Raw genomic sequence first — 19,173 nt, forward strand, 5'->3', positions numbered from 1 at the left:
TTACTTTTTTCTTTCCTTCCTTCCTTCTTTTCTTAGCAATGCATCCTATTAAATATCGATAGAACTTACCTTAAATCTACGCGATTATACTTATACGTATCGATATGAATAAGAATACGATCGCGCGCGATCCTTAGACGGAGAACACTTCGGTTTACGTACCTTTCCTTTTTTTCTTTTTCCTCGCTCTAGAAAATGGCAACAGTCTTTGACTCGATAAATCTCGCGCTGCTACTGGCAGTGATTTTAAATCAAAGATCGCGAAACGTTCATCGTTGCGTTCGAAGAAATTCTCTTCGCGTCTGAAAGATATATTTCCGAGAAGATAATTATCGTTCGACGCGATGCGATGCGCGACAATTATCGCGTTTCAACCGAACCGATTCGTTGAACGCGCGCCGAATATCTAACGTGTTAAAAGATTGAAAAGCGAACGACCCCGATTTTCCGCAACAGAATACACGTATCTGAGCCGTTCCTCGATCGCTCGTCGTAGAGAATAAATAAAAAGTTGAAAAAATTTGGTGTTACGTATCGATGATCCGGCTGATGGAAGAAGACGGTCAGTTGGTCTCACCGATACTCTCCTCGACGATCTTTTCCAACTGACCGTTGAATTCTCTGGCCTTGCCGTCCGTCGACTTGTCGACGGAACCTGATGAGCCGACTTCCTGCAACAGGCCCTTTTTCAGGACGTTTAGGTATCCCTAGCTCTGAATCACGTCGGTGATGTACTCCTCGTGCAGCGCCAACAAGTGACGAGGTACGTCCAGAGCGGTGTGCAGCGTCACGGTTACCCCTCGATTTAGACTGACAGCCGGATAAAAGACGCCGTAGAGATCGCGAAACGCTATCCCGCCTTGCGGTTGATCGTTCACGAAGAAACGAAGCGTGTGAGTCGTGTCCAGATCCAAGAGGACACCCACCGTGGAACCCTGTTGCACCCCGCCCTCGGTTCTCTGCGCGTGTCCACCACCGTGCATGAACCACGAACGTTGCCGATCTATGTACATGCTCCAACCCTTGTCGTCCTTGCCTAAGACAATGAATCGTGTCGAACAAAGTTATCCATCGTTCGCGACCGTTCGCGACCATCTTTCAGCTGGAAAAATGGCTAGAAAGCCGTTGGAATTTCGCTTACCGAGCATTCGATCCCGCGATACTTCAGCCCTGGCTATGCCGAAAGCAGGATCGGTGTCGCTGTGGTAACGATCGATCGTCAACTCCCAGTAGTGGACGCCCCGTGAAAATCCGACGCTCGAGAGGACGACTCGGTGCTCGTAACCCTCGCAGGACGCGCTCATCGCGTCCTCGGAAATGGATACCTCCTGTGGTATACCGGACGCCCCGGTCGCCCACGAGAACCATGCCACTGTCGACCGAAACGATAACGGGTATCCGGCATAAATAATCGATCCGATCGAATTGCTCGAGCCTCGGCTATTCGCTCAATATTCAACCAGCATTGTTCTCGGATGACGAGCGACGGAATCGAGTGGACAAACCCGTCGCGATTTCGTAAAATTGAAAGCCATACAAACGGTGGAAAATGGATATTGAAATCGCACGCGAGTCTCGATAGCGTTCGGGAATGACTGCGTCCAGACGTATTCTCGCTTCTGTTCAGAAACGACGCGACGAATAGTAAAATTAACGAACGACAGCGGCATCCACGTCGAATATTTTTTGGCCGTGTGATCTGCTCGGCGAAAAACGCATTAACTCGCCCGTCAGTTTCGATCGTTCATCTTTCACTCGATACCGGCGCGCGACAGGTCGATTTTCTATTTCACCTTTTCGGCACCGAAAGGGGAAAATGCGACGAGCGAATAGAAGGAAAAATAAATTAAGGAGAAATGGAGACTCACCTTCGGCAGTCTGAAGACCAATCAACTCCGAATATTCGCCTTCCCCGGCGCTGTTGAACGCTCTCACCCTTGCGTTATACAAAGAATTGAAGTGCAATCCGTCCACGGTGCAGATCGTTTCTCGGCCACAGTACACTTCCTGTAATTGAACGCACAGAAAAGAATAACAGTAGATATCTTCCTTGACTCACTTGAAATTACTAGAAGCAAGCTTCGAGCCCACTTCCAGCAAGCATCAGTCGCTCTCTAACACCATAATTCCTGCACTCATTTTATTTTGCATTATTATTTTCTTCTTTTTTTTCTTGGTATTATATCATTACATTCATTGCGAATTCGTTGCTTTCAAGCACCTTCCAAAATTTACTATGCTAATCTGTTCTCCAACCACGCGACAGATGCAAGTTGCAAAAGTTTCAGCTCACTCGAAATTCTCCACCGCAGCCGTCGTCCAATTCCAGAAGGTACCCCTCGATGGCGGGTCCTCTTTGACCCGCGCAGCCAACTATTCCGTGTCCCGGTGGAGGCTGCCAAGCAACGGTCACGCTGTTGTTCTCAGCGCTGCACTCTTCCGGTATCAATATCGGTGCTCCAGGTGCTGCAAAAGTTCGCTTCTTAAACGTTTGAAATTTACCTCTAAACGAACACGTACAGAATCGGCAAAGATCGATCGATCCATCGACGTGACACGAACGATAAGCGATTCGAAACGCTGAAAACTGAAAACAATACATTGTACCAGCTGCACCTTCCAGCTGGATATACTCCAGAGACACATTCAGTAGTTGTACCGAAACTTTTCCGACCATCTTACATGTACAAACTTTTCTACAAGATTCAGACATTCAAGAATAGAGTTTGTCTCAACGGGTGAGACACTACCAGGAAAGAAGATGAATTCTTGCTACTTTATAAACCGAGAAATGTACACCTGTCGAAATAAATAAACAAATTTTTACGATAACCGAACCCAAAAATTTCGATAAACTTTTCCAACTTTTTCGTTGATTTGTCGGCGACTTTACAGAGGATAAAATCTAACAATTTATATTCGCGTTTTATGGCGAATAAAGGTATATCGATAGTTGAAGTTTACAGCGGTTTCAGAGCTCGCGACAAAGTTTTATATTTTATCGGTTACAGCTTCGAAACGACGCGGCGAGCATGCAGACGAAAGCATCGTAAACTGTAGCTACTCGGTTGGTCGTCGAGCAAGTTTTCGCGGTTAATCGAATTTAGCATTAAAAACGCACAGTTCGTGAAAAGTCCGTTTAATTAATTACCTGCTGTCGGGAAACGTTCTTCTCCCTCGGATGCTGCGTCCAACATGAGATAATCGTACAAGTGAAAAATGAAAAATCGATCGAAACCAAAGGAAGCTTGTCGAGGAAATTTGGATCGCGATCCTCTGGTCGAAGAGAAGGGAATCGATGTTTCAAAATTAAAAAAAAAAAAAGAAATAAAAACGAAATGCTTACGTTTCAACTGAACAAAAGTGAGCTGATCGATAGCGCGTCGCAATGGTTTGTCGTCAAGGGTGAGATCGAGTAGCGGCAGCCGAGCTATTTCTTGCACGCCCTCGGCACCACCCCAGGAACCGGCCGCGGTGGCGGCTCTGACCGACAGCATTCCGCCAATTTGGAGAAAAGCGGCGCTGTCGGTCTCCTTCAAGGCCTCGATGCAGAAGGTGAGAAGAGCTGTGGTCGTCTGCAGATGGGACGCGCATCTGGCCACTTGGTCCCTCAACGAACGCACCCTCGCCTCCCTGGTCTGGCGGGCCGCTTCGATCAATCGAGATTTTCTCGCCTGCAAAAGACTCACCAGGTTCGCCACCCGATCCTCCACCTCTTCCTCCAACGCAACGCATTCTTCCTGCGAACATTGTTAATAGAACAATCGACAATGGTCAAATTTATTCGAGCGTATACAATTCCTTGCCTCGAGTACTTGAAACGTTATATACCGTTCGTGATCATTTCGAAGATTGCTTTCGAAGACTTAAGATAGAATGCGCGAACAGACAAAGAGAGAAATAAACGAAAGTGGAGGGTAGTTGATGCAATTAACGCCGAGTACTTCGGTAATTTCATGGAGACCTGGACGACTTGAAAGCTGCACCTTCGTCCCTGGCTGGAAATATAAAAAGGATGCCCAAGGCGAATACTCACGTGCACTTTGTCCGTCATCCCTTTGAGCCTCTGAATGAATTCCGTCGTCGAGCGAGCCCTTTCCGACAGCTGTTGCAAATTTTGCGACAACTCGGTCTGTAATCATATCAAAAGATTCGCGTGAGCAAAGAAATTCCATTCTATCCGAAGACGCGCTGCTGGAATCTCAACGAAACGATACTTAAACTCGTACATTGAATCGTGTAGCGTGTCAGGACCATGTTGTGCGCGCAATTTCGAAAGTTTAGATAGCAACGAGAGACTCCATCGACCCTTCGATCGTTTACTCTTAATTGAAACTTTCTAGCGTTTCGGAGCCGAGCAGGCGACTGCGAGGGGTGCTTTCTCCGCGGAACGAGACAATTTCGTCCCATCTGCCGTTTCTACTTTGACTTCGATAGGAAGTAACGATCGTAATTTCAATGCGCGAACATCGTTAACAAGGCGAAACGCGTGAAAACGAAGAAAAAAGGTTTGGTTTCGGTTTTGTTTCCAGCGCCATGGGTGGAAGGGTCCCGGTGGGTTCGTCAGAGGTTTGTAGCGAATGATAATTAAGTTACTCATTTTAAATTAGCTTCGACCGAAACCCTCTTCGAAATCATTTCCGCTATTTTCCCAGCTAATTCCCAGACGGAAATCCCATAGATTGTTGGCGTACCATCACGAAATTCTTCGCAAACTAGCTCGACTCGTTCGCGTTCTATACTCCTCTCCTTACTGCTAGCAACATACCAACGACTGTTCCGTTAACCCTCTCCGAATCGATCTCTTTCAAAACGAAACATTATTCGGTCTCTGTCCGTCGAGCGAAAATTCATCATCCCCTGATCGATTAGATTCATTCGTAAAACATAGCAGGGTCGCGTCGCGAGGTTCTCGTCGCTGTTCTCAGCAGTTTTACCGAAATTCCTTACGGTTAACGAGGAGAAACTGGAGCGCGGTGCAAACAGCACCAAGTTGCAGCCGTTAATTAAGCGATCCGATCGAATTTCGCCTGTTCGCTGCTACGTAGAAAGTACATAATTGCAACGGTCGAGGGTGCTTGGATCGACTCTCGTAGCGTTTGTTCTCCTTTCTCGAGTCCTCCTTGACACGCGCATCGCTCGTTATTCGATAATGCCAATTGCGATATTTCGCGTTCATTCCGTTTCGTTCCATTCTCCGGCATTTCCTCGCCTTCGATCGCGTTCCTCTCGAAACTCGATTCACGCACGCGTTCACATGATCGTTGGGAAATCAACGTTCATTTCGAATCGTACGAGTTCGCGTTTGCATTTAATCGAGGAGATAGATCGTAGGTGGTTGTTATCGCGGAGACGCAGCCTGGCGCGATTCAACCCCCTCTCGCAGATCGACCGAACGTAGGAAAGCGTGGGAGGGTTACGAGCAACCAGCATCCCCCGCGTTTCATTCTGCCGCGAGGTTATATCTGTTCGCTCGGTCGGCGTCTCTCGTTTACCGCCACCCTAACCGTCATTGCCACCAGCGTTTCTCCGATGGAAACGAGCAAGGGACGCCGCGCCGGATACGATCCTGCGTAAACACGATATCGCCTCTGCTAACGTGCCCTGCGACTAGACGCGCAATATACCCTCCGATTCCGTGTCATACCGATTGCAAACCGAGTCGCGATACGTACGCGTATTCTACAGTAGAATTAAAGAAGCCAACACCGCGGCTAAGAATCCTGGGAGTAGGAAATATTTGACTAACGCCTCGACGACAAACACGCGACTGGTCGTGAACGAAAGGGGTTGCGCGTCGCTTATTTCAATCTAGAGAAGCGACGATGCGTCAAATTAAAACTAGGGTCGTCGACCGACCGGTTCCTTTTGTTCAGAAATCACCACGCACCGTCTGTTCTCATCAAACGTCGGTAACACCGACGCGACACCCCGTTTTTCTTTCTTTTCAAATATTTCGCTAGCGTGGCACAGACGATGCAACGCGCTTCGGCTTTCTCGAGCACCCTGGCGATCGAGCAGAATGTCGTGGAGTAGACGAAATAGATTAATCAAATGACTTCTTAGGAAACTTTGACGTACGCCGTTCTGAAACGGTCTCCGTGTTCTTTCCCTCTAATTGTAAGTACATTTCGCTGAAACGCGACAGTACTTGCGTTTATTTTACCGATCAGAAGATGAGCAAACAGGAAACTGTACGAATTGAAAAGCAATCTTTTATACGTTACTACTAGTACGATTGCAAATAAATTTGAAACGTCCTTAGAAAATCCAGCAAATAAAGCAGACGCGTTTGCCAGGAAAAGTAACGTTTCGAATTGGAACCGAATAGATCGCGATCGTTCGATAATTCGATCGTATATAACTATAGCTCAGCTACCGTCTAGACGTCGAATACGTGTACAATCGTATAGATTGTAGATACATTTCGTTCGTTGCCGTAGTAAACGTCGCGAGCAATAACTCGATAGACGTCGATTGTCGCGTTGATTAATCGAATCGTCTGCGAGAACCTTCGAACATCTGCCTCGTCTCGTTATTACGCGTACGGTATACGAAGTTCTCTTCTCTTTCGAAGAAAAGAAATCGAATCAAAAATAAATACCGAGATACATTATTTTTCCACGGTTTAACATGCACCAGCAGCTATTTCGTCTCACGCGTGCCAGCCTTTTTCCTCTTCTACAGAGTTTTCGTATCTTCTAGCATGGCTCGCCATTCTGAACGTTAGCTTGTCACGTACTGGAGCCATGCAAGGACTCGTTAAGTCGAAAAGCTGCTCGTACGTGCGGAAAACGGATTTTCTTCTTGCAGCGTGGAAAAAGAGGAAAAATTTGAACGAAAATTTTCACCGTCGATTCTTTTTTGTTTTTAAACTATAAATACTGAAATATCTATGGACAATGCAAATGATGGAATTATGAAACAGCAACGAGAAGCTGAATGTTACCGAAAAGCTCGTAGATTTTCCTACTTTTTTAATATGCTTCGATAACGGGGGAACTAGAGTAATATTTTCAGCGGAGCCGAGCAAAGTACCGGATAATTGCTGAAGCGTGGTCACGATGCACTCGTATTTCATGTTCGTACGAAAGGGACGAACCCCTCTCGAACAGCTCGTGACCCGTGGCAAAGCTCCGCTTTGCTTTCCACGCCAACCCACGCTTTTCACGGTTACCTACCTACATACGTATAAATACGCGCCATCGATCCAAAGGAAATTTAAACCAACCAACGACACCCTCCCCTCTTCCCCTTCGTAGCCATCGTTACGTTTATCAAAAAAGCAACGATTGCGTTTAACTTCTGTTATCAAAGTTATTTCGATAATTCGGAAGCTCGTACGAAGCGAATGAAAAAAAAAAAAAGAACAATGTTTGATCGAGCAAATCAAAATAACGATCCCGTTCATTTTCTGTCTGTAAAGTTATTTGGACGAGATACGTCAGCCAATTAGTACGAAGGAGGTCGAGAAAGCGTTCGCAAAAGTTTTCCAACGATCAAGTAAATGAAAATTTTCTTTCAATCGACTACGTAACTGTATTGGAGTAACGATGAGATAACTTTGATTTGTTATTGTAACTCGTATTTAGGCGAAAAGTATCGTATAAAGGGAGTGGAGAATTCGTCGCTTTTAGAATGACCGAAGCGACTCCATTTTTCTCTCTTACTATCCCTCAACCCCTGCCCCTCTAAAAGATGACTCACCCCGTTTCTCTCTGTTTCATTCACCACTCTTTTTCGTTGATTCTATATCCACACGGGACACGCTACACGAGGGAACTTTCAAAATAAATCATACGCTATCCAAACTTTCGAAAGTCAATGTACCCGCCGGTTGAGAACTCGATTCTCGCGAACAACACGGACAGGCGATTCGGTTTCGCGTAAATGAATTTTACGTTTTACTAATTTCATTGGGACGATAGGATTTTATTTGGCCGTGACGCAGCCAAACAGAATAAGCACTATAACACGGTAAGAGGATATATCGAGTATAACTTTGGCGTTGAAGAAAACGACATTGGCGAGTTGTAACGCAGAAGCTAACAGCCGCGATGCTCGGCGGGTTTTCAATATGAGAGCAAAAGATTTGCGAGCTATCGCTGTACTGGTATTTTTAGAAGACGAAAGGGAAGCAAACGACCTACAACCTACGACAAACTAAAGGCTCCTTTACTCTGAACGCTGAAAAACACACGCGCCCTTCCGTCCCAATTAAACCGACTAAATTCTCAATTAAAAATTTGCTAGCTGTTTGCAAAGAAATAACTATGCTGTGAGAAAAAAGAAAGAACAAGAAATCGAGAAGGCTTCGATTTTAGTGGAGCGAGTTTCTCGACGTAAAATTCGAATGGAAAGAACTGGAAAGAGGTGGTGACTAGGAAGAGGGTAAACGAAGGGAGCAAAAGAGGAGAAAGAGCGTGGGTGGTGAGGGTGGTAAGAGCGGTAAGGGTGAATACGTCACGGCATATATCGTGTGCCGCGGTACTATGTAACGCGTTTTCGTCCTTGCGTAGCCTATCACCCTAGCTGCGTGCACCGCACTTATCACGCCGACCGAGCCACCATAAATATCTCTGATATCCCACCGATATATCTCTGCCTACCAGAACTCTCTTCCAGCTACATACTATCTAATGAATTCACCGCGATCGATCCCCTCTCCGCAATCTTACAACCACCAATTACCATATTTCCTCGCGATCTTTTTGCTAACCACGAAAAATCGAGCTATGTACCGTTTGCGTTTAATAAATTATTCGAGAGTATCGCGTGTGCGATCGAAATTTTGACGGAGCCGCGTCAACCCATTACCCTCGGCGTATACTCTCCAGTCTGGAGCTTTACACTCTACTTTTTCTTTATTTCCTGACACGAGAGTACGCATATGCGTAGGGAGCATCAAAGGCTGGCACTGTTTCAACGACTATTTTCGTTTGTAGGTTCCCGCGTCCCCGTTACTCTCGCTCTATGCTCCTCTTATACTTTTCCCCCTGGTAATCCCTATTTCTCTGAATTCATGAAATTCAGATCAACACCATAGTCCCGCCGGTGTTTCGCGATGAATTCACCTGCGGTGGCTCGGCTCGAGATTTCAGATGGAACTGAAATTTTTACGCCGTCGATTTACTTTCGCTCGATCAAATTTATTACCATTCCACGAAATAATCCTCTCGAAACGCGCTTCCGAGAATTTTTCAAACCTTCCTATCGTTTATTCGTTAGCCAACTTCATCGACTAGCCAAGTGATTATAAAAAGCTTCGACGAAACTCTGAAAAGAGCTCGAGGCGCAATATTTTCTATAGGAAAGTGCACGGGAAAATCTCCGAGAAAAAATGTCCTTGCCTCGATAAGTGGTCGCTTTAGGTGCCGTCAAAGAGAGGGTAAATTCGTGTTGAAAAGCTCGTAGAAAAGTGAAACTAGTTTAATCGCTGGCGGCGATGTCGTTTAAAGTGGTATTCATTTGGAGGCGGTTCATTAAATCTCGTGGCAAAGTGAGGGAAAACGAAGCAAAGGGGCAAAGTAAAAAGAAGGCAGGAAGGATCAACGAAGATAAGGCTGGGCTAAACCTTCGTTCGTCTTTTCTTTGAAAATTCACGGACGTTCTCGCAGCCTGAACGTCTCACGCCGGACGAACAGCAAACACGTCTTGGAAGTCGTGCATACATATATGTATACCTTGTGTCACGAACGACGCCATTTTACAGCAACTTTCCATTTACGGAATCTAATGGTACGCGACCTGTATAGATGCTCGTATGCTCTGGAAACTTTTGCTTTTGCCTCTGCTTCTATTCGAATCTTGCTCTCGTCTAGAACACTTACGAAAACCGGAATATGTACTTACATAGAACGCTAGAATTCGCATTTTACGTCATAACTGTTAAACTATTTCAATACAATTCGTAACGATCGTTCGCAAAGCTTCGTTTACAAAACGCGATTATTTATGCACGTAGATCTAAAACGATCAACGAGGCTTTTTAAAGACCGACGCGTGGCGCCTGGTTCAAACAAAAGAAGAAAGGATCACCTTCGGGATGTTTGATAATCCTTCTCAATCGCTGCATTTCTTGCCTCGTGTTTGCTCGAGACTCCGTTCGAACGCCGAAAACATCGATGTTTTCGCAAACACGGCGCAAGATCGTCGATTTCTCGAACAGAGTAGCACGGTGTTTTATCAAAAGTGGTAGCGTGGGAATATAGAAAGAAACGGCTAAACACAAAGAAAGGCCGCGAAAGGGTGCGAGACGAAGAATATTCAGGGGTGAAAATATAATAAGGACACTTGTCGAGTTCCGAGCGCGCTCCAATTCCTCTCGTGCTCTCGATTGTACTCAAAATGGTCACGTGGACGATTCCTTTTATTTCGGAACAATATACGACAGGAAACAGCCGCTCTACGTGTACCAATTATTTCACCGCTTGCCCGTAGGCCAGGAAAATTAACAGACGATTTATTATACTTTTACACATTTAAGGAATTCAGAAAATAAAAATCCTTGCTAGACGTAAAACACGTTATACTCTTTCTACATAGGTATCCTCATTCGGGTACGTGTTGCAAACCATCCGACCAACTGTTGGAGAAGCAGCAGAGTACGAGAGTCGGGTTCCTCGTGCGAAAACAAAGAGCAGGGAAAGAATGGAAATGCAGGAAGGAACAACGGCAGAGCAACGAGTAGTTTAGAGGAGAAGCTGGTTCGAGAAGACGAGACAACGAAACGAGTCGAAACGTCGAGAGGTAGAAAGGAAGAAAAAGCAAGTGTAGCAGAGAACGAGCAACCTGGAAACAGTTTCGCGATACGTTATACACGGGATATCGGACAGTTGTCCGCCTTCTTCCTTTGTTCCACGCTCGTACGAGCTCTGTTTCTTACCGCGATATCGCTCGATCATCCGTCTCTCCGTATCCTACCTAGTTGTAACTAACGGAATACCTTTTACCCACAGGGTTAACCATAAAAAATTCTGATTTCGTACCATGAAGGAGGAACGGAACTGTTCTCTTATACTTGAAATTATAGGAAGAGATAAAGGCGTTTCGTCTCGGGATCGTCTGCCAAACTCGTCAATGAGGCTGACGACAGACGATCCCTGCCCCAGACGCCTATAACTCCACTTTTTGGAGCTCATGCCGGGGGACCGCCAGCGAGAGAACAGATCCAATCCCACTGCCACCTGGCGGTCGCCGACCCGAATTAAAGGCGCCCGGGGAGACTCGCTGCCTTCCCCCTTCCACTAAACGCCTACAAAATGAAACTTCTCCATTGGAAGGAGACGCGCTATGAAAACTACAAGGTTGCTCTAGCCTGCGGTCGATGATCCGTAGGTTAGCGGCCGAACGTGAAAACGGAAATACCGATCGCGTTCCCTGAATCGACTCTAGAACCAGTTCCGTCAAGGTTATCGATAAATCGCTGACTCGATCACGCGTGACATTACATTGCGTCGACAATTAACGCAAACAGAGAACCGATTAAGTGAGGTACATAAACATAAAGAGAAACGAAAGACACTGACCTTCTGGGCCTTACAGGCAGCAGCCAATGGTAAGATGTCGTGTGGGTGGGCAGCGTGACGATCTCGGAGGCAAAGCGCGCATATCGCGATTTTACAGAGAGCACAGTATAGAGTTAACGGTTCACCGTTGTGATCGTTGCAAACTGGTGTTGTTTCCGTGGCTGGACCACGAGAACCTTTGCCTCCGTTCGATTGCCAGCTGCCACGAGGTGGGCCCAGATTGTGAGCAGCCAAAGGTCCCCTCTTCGGATGACAGGATTCTCTGCAGCCGTCGCAATACAACACCTGAAACAAACCCCACGATCCTTCCTATAAAACCTTCTCTATCCATCTCGTTTGCAGCCCCTGTCCTTTTCAGCATCTCCGCACAATCGTTTTCTAGTCTCGATTGGAAACAAATATTCTACGACTGCAGGGAAATAGCAACGAAATTGTACATAAGTACATGTCTGCTTTCGACCGTCACTTTAATACCACCTTCACCACCGAGTATCGTACCATACGTTCGAAAACGGTACCCAACACGGATCTACGTATCTACGGATCAAGAGGCAAACAAACGACCACGAGTATATTAACCGCATCGGCTCCAGCTCTCGAGCTCCGACTCTGTCTTTCACGTTATTCACCAACGAACACCATCTTTGCCTCTATACGTACAGCGTAACTCGAGAAAGTTGATTTCCGACAAGTTCGGCGTGTTTGTATTCGGAACGCGAGGCTCCCACAAATAAACGAAGAAAACGTGCGCACTGAGAGCATAGAGGTTAACGTCTATAAGCGAAAAACGTGACGAGAAGAAACGAGCCCGAAAACGTAATCGTCTAACAACGCAATAAATGATATATTTAATGGTACGTCGGTACGTGCGACGATACTAGACGTAGAAATATATTGGATAATTTGTAATTTATTAAAGATTTATTAAACCGTAAAAGATGAAAAATTTGACTAACCTCGCATTGCTCGCAGGCGACGGTAGCATCTCGGGGTTCACCCTCGCACATCTGACACTGTAATCTCGCGTTCCTCGATTCTTGATATTTTTCCACGATATGCTGCATTGCCCTGTACTTGGGCAAATTGTGTGCTCCACCTTCATCGAAATACACGGTCTTTTGACAAACGGGGCAAGAAAGACACAAAGTGCCGCCTGACGGCGGAAAACCACCGTTTCCGGGTGTGCCGACATAGCTTCCTGGTCGCGAGCTGGTCGACGTGCTGCTGCACACCACCCCCGAATCGGTCTCCGATAAAATCGAAAGTTTATCGGCTTCCTGATCAGATCCTGGGGCATTCGACGAATCGGTCGTCGACTCTGGCGGCGAGTCCGGCGGTGCTTGCAAATTAACCGCACACGATAGACAAAGAGCGTGCCAACAAGGCAACAGTACCGGCTCGACGAATAGCTCCTTGCAACAAGGACATCGTAATTCGTCCTCCATCCTCGGTTAAATCTAACAAACGGCCGCGCGCGCACTTCGCGCTTCGTTCAACTTCGGTTTCCCTCAATTTCAACGATCCTCTTTTCCTCTTTCTTTTTCCTCTTTGATTTCAATGGTCAATTTCCTCCGCTTCTTCGCATTAACTCTCGCCGTTGCAATTGCTTTTTTCCAATTTCTCTTTCATTACACACTCGAACACTACTTGCTTCTGTCACCAGTCGTTTCCGTTTTTCCTGTCAAACCAATAAAACGTCCCCACCAGAATAAAATCTCCAAATCCTTTTTCGATGGCGTCTTCTCCGTCACAATACCTCTTCGTGATGCATTTTTAAATCAAACCTCCTCTATTTTCTCTGACCATTTCCATGAGCTGTTCTTTCTAAGTGTATTTTCATTCGTCGATTGCACACACGAAACACATTTTCAGAAATTCATCGTCGATATGCCAACTTCACATTATTTACCGATCCAGTTTCCAAATGACGCACCGACGCGATTCGCGTTTTCTGCTTTTCCCTAATTTTATCTCGCGCGACGAGCATCCAAACGGGTAGTATGTTTATACGATTTGTTCGTTTATATATTTGGACATGTATAAATTCACGATTTCATACGAGTTTTCTAAATACCGGCACGATAATCCATCCGAACGACACACACTTCTAGACGTCACTGGGTTGACTGACTCTCGGCGCCCAAGTACGTGTGCGCATCACGATCGCGCATCATGGTTCAGGGACGATGCTCGCTCTCCGAAACCCCTTTGCTATTTCCAATCTGTTTTTCTTTCTTCTATATTTATTCAATATATTCGTACTTCTAACTCTAATAGATTAAATCCGATATCGTAATGAAATTATACTATGCGTATTTAACTTGATTGAGATCTTATAAAAAAATCACTTATTTGTCACTTAATTACCATAATGCTTGTAACTCATATCTTTGAAGATACTTTTATTTGAAAATTTCCAGATTCAAATGACTGCTAGTTCATTGTTATTGTTTCTATGACATTACAAGTACAGTCCTGGTGGGAAGATTTTACTCTTTCTCTGTCTCTTACCTATAACCCCTTGCTGTTTTTTTCTGTTCACCCAATTCCATTTATCTGTTTCCTCTTTATTCGTTTTCGAACTAGAAAAATCTATATTCTGTAAGTACAAATAAAAACAAAAAATTATTAAGTAAAAAAAATAGATATCACCTATGAGAAGGGGAGAGAGAGAGAGAGAGGGAGAGAGGGAGTGTGCGTGGATTTTATAAAAAGTGGCACGAAAAAAAGATTTATTGCATATGATATGATACAACCGATAGCATTTAAATTTCTGTATATGTATATACTTTATATTTGTGTTATGTTTGATCTTTTCTGAAACGCGAATTTAATCGTGACATTACTTTAAACATTGAACAACGTTAAAACTTTATCTTTTCGTTATTAATTTAAATAATTGTTGTACATACAATTTATTTCCAATGATAATGTCGTCGAACTTAGCGATGTCAGAAACCGAACGTGGAGGCGCCACGTACCAAATTACTCCGATTTTATCAAGCGACATCGGGCAAACCCTGAAAATGACGTCAGAACCATATGTTAGTTTAGTAAGCAAAGAAATGTACGAGTAGATAGCATTTCATATAGGAAACCATGTGCAAAAGTACTTCTTGAAAAAAAATTTACCGGTAAAACAACGCTGTATACCGTTCTTTATTCAAGTGCATTATCTCCGGTAACTAACGCACGCGCCTATCATAAGCGTGCATCTAGTATTGTAAGTATTATACAATACGATATTGGTATAGACCTTGTTACAAGGTTAATAAAAAAAATCAATCGTTACATAATAAGGACACATGATTCAACTATGATGTTAATATCGAGATGTACTTTTCAAACGAATAAATACTTTAAATATTAAAGAAAGATAACGGCTATAGAGATGGCGGTTGTTTGAACCTAGAATATAATATAGTCCTACGTTAATATTTTTCTTCTAAAAACTGCATAAAAAAAATACTGTTAAACTTTCTAACGTTAACTCGTATCAGCTCGTACATATGTATGTATATAAAAGTAGAGTTGTATCTCGTCATGTTCGACATAATATGTATACATATACCGATAATTTAATTAACACGGTATTAGTTATTTGTCGATAGAAAATTACATTCTACTAATAAAAAAATTAGATATTTAACATTTAACCATTAAACAGAATACATAGTTCTATCGATAATTATAATAGATACATTTTTCATTCTTTTTTTTTTTTAAGCAAATCATCAGCGCCAAATTTGATGCGATCAGTCACAATATGACGGTAAATATGTTTGCACCCTTGACAAAAAGGATCGTATTTCGACAACTTGCTCATATACGGCATTATGGATCCGCTTCCAGGTTAGCTGGTTCATCGATGTTAAGACATTTAATGCATTACACAACGCGTATTATCTCTTCTTTTTTTCTTGTTATTTCATCATTTTACAAATGGCTTTCAGATTTATAGCCAAACAACTTACATAAATTCAAGGACATCCCTTGATATGTCCCTCGCAATCTTGAAATTGTATAAAGTAAACGAAATTACATATGAAACATTTTTAGCACAGATTCATGCGGAACGTTCGATTTAGTAGTCGTCGGAGGTGGCATAGTTGGGTGCGCCACTGCTCGAGAAATGTTAATAAGACACCCTAAACTAAAGGTGGCGATCGTTGAGAAGGAGAAAAATTTAGCCATGCACCAGACAGGACACAACAGTGGCGTAGTCCATGCTGGAATTTATTATAAACCCGGCAGTATGAAAGTAAACAGACAGTAATGATTTTTTCAATGCGGCTTTTACCTTCGAATGGAATGTTATTATAGCTGTAGCATGGAATTTTTAATTGTATAGTAGAATAACGCTTCGTTAAGAGATTTTTGATCCGGCAGGAACTAATTGCAGGCGAAACTATGTGTGGAAGGTTTCCAGTTATGCTATGACTATTTTTGCAAACATAATATACCACATAAGAAAATTGGAAAACTCATAGTAGCTACGAATCCAGAACAAGTTAAACAATTGCAAGAACTGTACGATAGGGGAACACAAAATAATGTGCCGGATCTTCAGATGGTCGAAAAAGATTGTATATCAAAATATGAACCTAAATGTCAAGTACTGAAATCATTTTTCTTCATAAAAAAAAAAAAAAAAAAACATTGTTTACCTAAATTTTCTAAAGCAATGAAAAACGCGTACATATCGCACAGGGAGAAAAGGCACTGTGGTCACCATGGACAGGTATAGTGGATTGGGCAGTGGTTTGCAAACACTTTGCCGAAGAATTTCAAAAGATGGGCGGTAAAATATTTTTTAACTACGAAGTAACCGGCTTCGCTGAAATGTCGGAATCGAAAGGACAAGAACAACTATCACCAATATCGGTACAATCAAAGGACAGAGTGCGTTTCCTCTTTCATACTTACTATTCTATATTCTACTGTATTTCATTTGCAATTTCTTTACATTATTATTTTACGTTGCAGTGCATACCAGCGAAATACGTATTAACGTGTGCCGGTTTGCATTCAGATCGTCTAGCAGTTATGACAGGATGCGATCTCAGTCCACGAATCGTTCCGTTTCGTGGAGAATACTTATTACTAAGCGAAGATAAAAAGCATTTATGTACTACAAATATATACCCTGTTCCAGATTCTAGATTTCCGTTTTTAGGGGTTCACTTTACACCTAGAATGAACAACGATATATGGCTGGGTCCGAACGCCGTTTTAGCATTTGCCAGAGAGGGTTATCGGTATATACGAATTAATAAGCTGTCTTGTGCACTCATATACATACTTGATAATGTAATAATCGAATTATTGTACTTTCTTAGATGGCGTGATATAAACATACGAGATTGTATAGAAATGGCGAAATTTCCAGGACTGTACAAGCTTTGCTTTCGATATTTGATACCAGGTTGTAAGGAAGTAATTAAATCAATTTTCTATCCCCTCGTCGTGAGAGATTTGAGAAAATTCATCCCCGAGCTATCTTACAAAGATATAAAAAGGTGAATACAATTTTTTCCATTTTATCTGTACATTTTGCTATTCTATCATTATCTTGTCTATTCATGCGTTCAATCGTGCAGAGGACCAGCGGGTGTAAGAGCGCAGGCACTAGACAACGATGGTAAATTAGTGGACGATTTTGTTTTCGACGTGGGAAAAGGTACTATAGGTAGCAGAGTGATTCACGTCCGTAACGCGCCTTCGCCTGCCGCAACTAGCTCCATGGCAATTGCTAAATTCATTGCCAATAAATTGGATACCGATTTTAAATTTTGAAAGATCCAAAATTATCATTACACATTCACTGTATACGACAGCGAAGCAGTTGTGAATTTTGTACAGGTAGAAACAATTTGCATAACTTCTTATACCCTTACCTCGCTATAGAATAAAACACACGAAACTTTATATTTTTTTCACATAAAATCCGTTGTTTTTAAACGAATATTTGTTTGAAAGTGATATTTTAATTTTTCATATTTTCATGTCATTGTAACATTGCATTTATGGTAATGAAATATGTGTAAGCTAACCGTGCTTGACTTTTTGTTTTTTTGTCACAACAATACATTAAACAGTTTACAGTTATAATCGCATTATTAATAATTAAATAAAAGTTACGTTTTAACGATTTAAATATTTCGGAATACAGAAATGAAAAAAAACTTTTAAAATAATACAATAAAGATTTAAAACCACCAAACATTTAATGTTTATAGAAAAACGCGTTCTACAGCTATGTGAAAATAATAACGATTTTTTTTTTTTCGAAAATGCTTTAAATTATTCTAAACCCAGTTCCTGATATCATAAGCCTTGAATTTGCAAAATCCCAAGCTGCAGTTGAATGGAACCCCATATTTGAAAGGACAACTCCATATTCGCTTAACGCGAACATAGAGTAGACTGCAACGAAACGATCGTATTTCATAAACAAAAGCCTTTCCTTCTTTTCTTTAATAATAATTAACTCACCTAATGGTTCACAATATTTATTATGTCTATAGAAAAAGTAACACGCGAATGCTACACAGGACAAATTAAATATCATGGCTCTGCGCTTCCATTTTAATGAAGCAATTTCAGAATATTCTCTGGTACTGTTCAAACAGTTCTTCATAATAAAATATGCCACAAGCATATGTATAAAAGATGTTATTAGAAACATTATGAAAGACAATTTGTGAAAGGCTGTAAAAGAAACATATATTATTTCATGTTTGAAATATTTTGACAAATTTTTATACCTACCATAATTTTCATCGGAAGTCCAGAAACTTAAAGTTACAAGAGATATGTTTTCAATGGCATATGTAAATATTGCAATATTACATATACTTTGTGCCCACTTATATATACGTTCTTTATAAAAACGATAATACATTAATAATACCAAAACCCTTATCACTGCTTGCACCGCTATAGCAGCTTTCCAAATGTCTCTTTGCGGCTTATAATGCCCAATTGCAGCAGAGACAGATGGTAAGAAATTATAAACCTAACAGAAAAATATATATATATCTACTGCTCAACGTGTACAAATCTTATACCAAAAAGTACAAGCAACAAATGCTCTAAACTTTTGATGTACCTTGCAATGAGTAGAAGTAGAGTGCTCGAAATTATATAAAACAGACCAAACAATACAAAAAATAAATGCCAAAAATGGTAAGGAAACAGTAAACCATGCTAACTTGGAGAAAGACAAAACAAGTCGCGCTTTCGACATTTCGTCTTCTACTAACGGGATATACTCTGACCCTACTCTTGCCTTATTCATCGTGTTATATTCTAGATTATAATTTACGTCATAGCTAACGAGTTTGATTCTCTGAATAGGCTAAGGTATTAAATCTTCAACTAATACGCGTAACACGCGTTCCACTTTTCTTCCGATTACTTTTCCCGTTGTCATGTACCAACAACCATAATAATTTGTACAATTGTTATCAAATTCAGTGAACAAAAAATTCGACGTATCAAACCAGTCAGAACCTTTTAAAATTAACATTTTTCAAGAAAAATATAAAAACACACTAAGTACCATCCCAAATGAGGTATATACGTTCACGAGCACAGACGACGAATAGAATAGACCTATCAACTTTTGTTGCCATCAGTTGCA

General features: G+C 42.4%; 3 protein-coding genes across 9 annotated transcripts; 1 reads left to right on the plus strand and 2 right to left on the minus strand.

Annotated features, from left to right (window-relative positions):
• Positions 1-14,567, minus strand: Trim9 (E3 ubiquitin-protein ligase Trim9). 5 transcript variants are annotated; one of them, XM_034331612.2, is made up of 11 exons: positions 14,441-14,567; positions 14,040-14,127; positions 12,485-13,765; positions 11,529-11,813; positions 4,037-4,132; positions 3,347-3,740; positions 3,152-3,184; positions 2,294-2,466; positions 1,869-2,007; positions 1,142-1,372; positions 1-1,036 (listed from the first exon to the last, which is right to left on the minus strand). In XM_034331612.2, exons 3-11 carry the CDS (start codon positions 12,971-12,973, stop codon positions 708-710), a joined length of 2,169 nt encoding a protein of 722 aa, XP_034187503.1. In that variant the 5' UTR covers positions 12,974-13,765; positions 14,040-14,127; positions 14,441-14,567; the 3' UTR covers positions 1-707. The 5 variants fall into 5 exon arrangements, with proteins under 5 accessions (XP_034187503.1, XP_076544781.1, XP_034187502.1 ...); XM_076688666.1 differs by having other exon boundaries at positions 12,485-13,798; positions 13,896-14,127; XM_034331611.2 differs by having other exon boundaries at positions 12,485-14,127; positions 14,441-14,547.
• A 16-nt stretch (positions 14,568-14,583) lies between these two features.
• L2HGDH (L-2-hydroxyglutarate dehydrogenase) lies at positions 14,584-17,414 on the plus strand. 3 transcript variants are annotated; one of them, XM_034331622.2, is made up of 8 exons: positions 14,588-14,751; positions 15,256-15,380; positions 15,588-15,789; positions 15,931-16,143; positions 16,239-16,430; positions 16,515-16,786; positions 16,868-17,047; positions 17,129-17,414. In XM_034331622.2, the coding sequence occupies exons 2-8, from the start codon at positions 15,295-15,297 to the stop codon at positions 17,322-17,324; spliced, it is 1,341 nt and encodes a 446-aa protein (XP_034187513.1). In that variant the 5' UTR covers positions 14,588-14,751; positions 15,256-15,294; the 3' UTR covers positions 17,325-17,414. The 3 variants fall into 3 exon arrangements, with proteins under 3 accessions (XP_034187511.1, XP_034187509.1, XP_034187513.1); XM_034331620.2 differs by having other exon boundaries at positions 14,584-14,751; positions 15,593-15,789; positions 16,515-17,047; XM_034331618.2 differs by having other exon boundaries at positions 14,585-14,751; positions 16,515-17,047.
• A 378-nt stretch (positions 17,415-17,792) lies between these two features.
• LOC117607672 (post-GPI attachment to proteins factor 2) lies at positions 17,793-19,129 on the minus strand. The gene is made up of 4 exons (XM_034331630.2): positions 18,640-19,129; positions 18,300-18,546; positions 18,024-18,239; positions 17,793-17,954 (listed from the first exon to the last, which is right to left on the minus strand). Exons 1-4 carry the CDS (start codon positions 18,826-18,828, stop codon positions 17,827-17,829), a joined length of 780 nt encoding a protein of 259 aa, XP_034187521.1. The 5' UTR covers positions 18,829-19,129; the 3' UTR covers positions 17,793-17,826.
• Positions 19,130-19,173: the final 44 nt, after the last annotated feature.

This window comes from Osmia lignaria, chromosome 6, assembly GCF_051020975.1.
Source record: "Osmia lignaria lignaria isolate PbOS001 chromosome 6, iyOsmLign1, whole genome shotgun sequence".
NCBI lineage: Eukaryota > Metazoa > Arthropoda > Insecta > Hymenoptera > Megachilidae > Osmia > Osmia lignaria.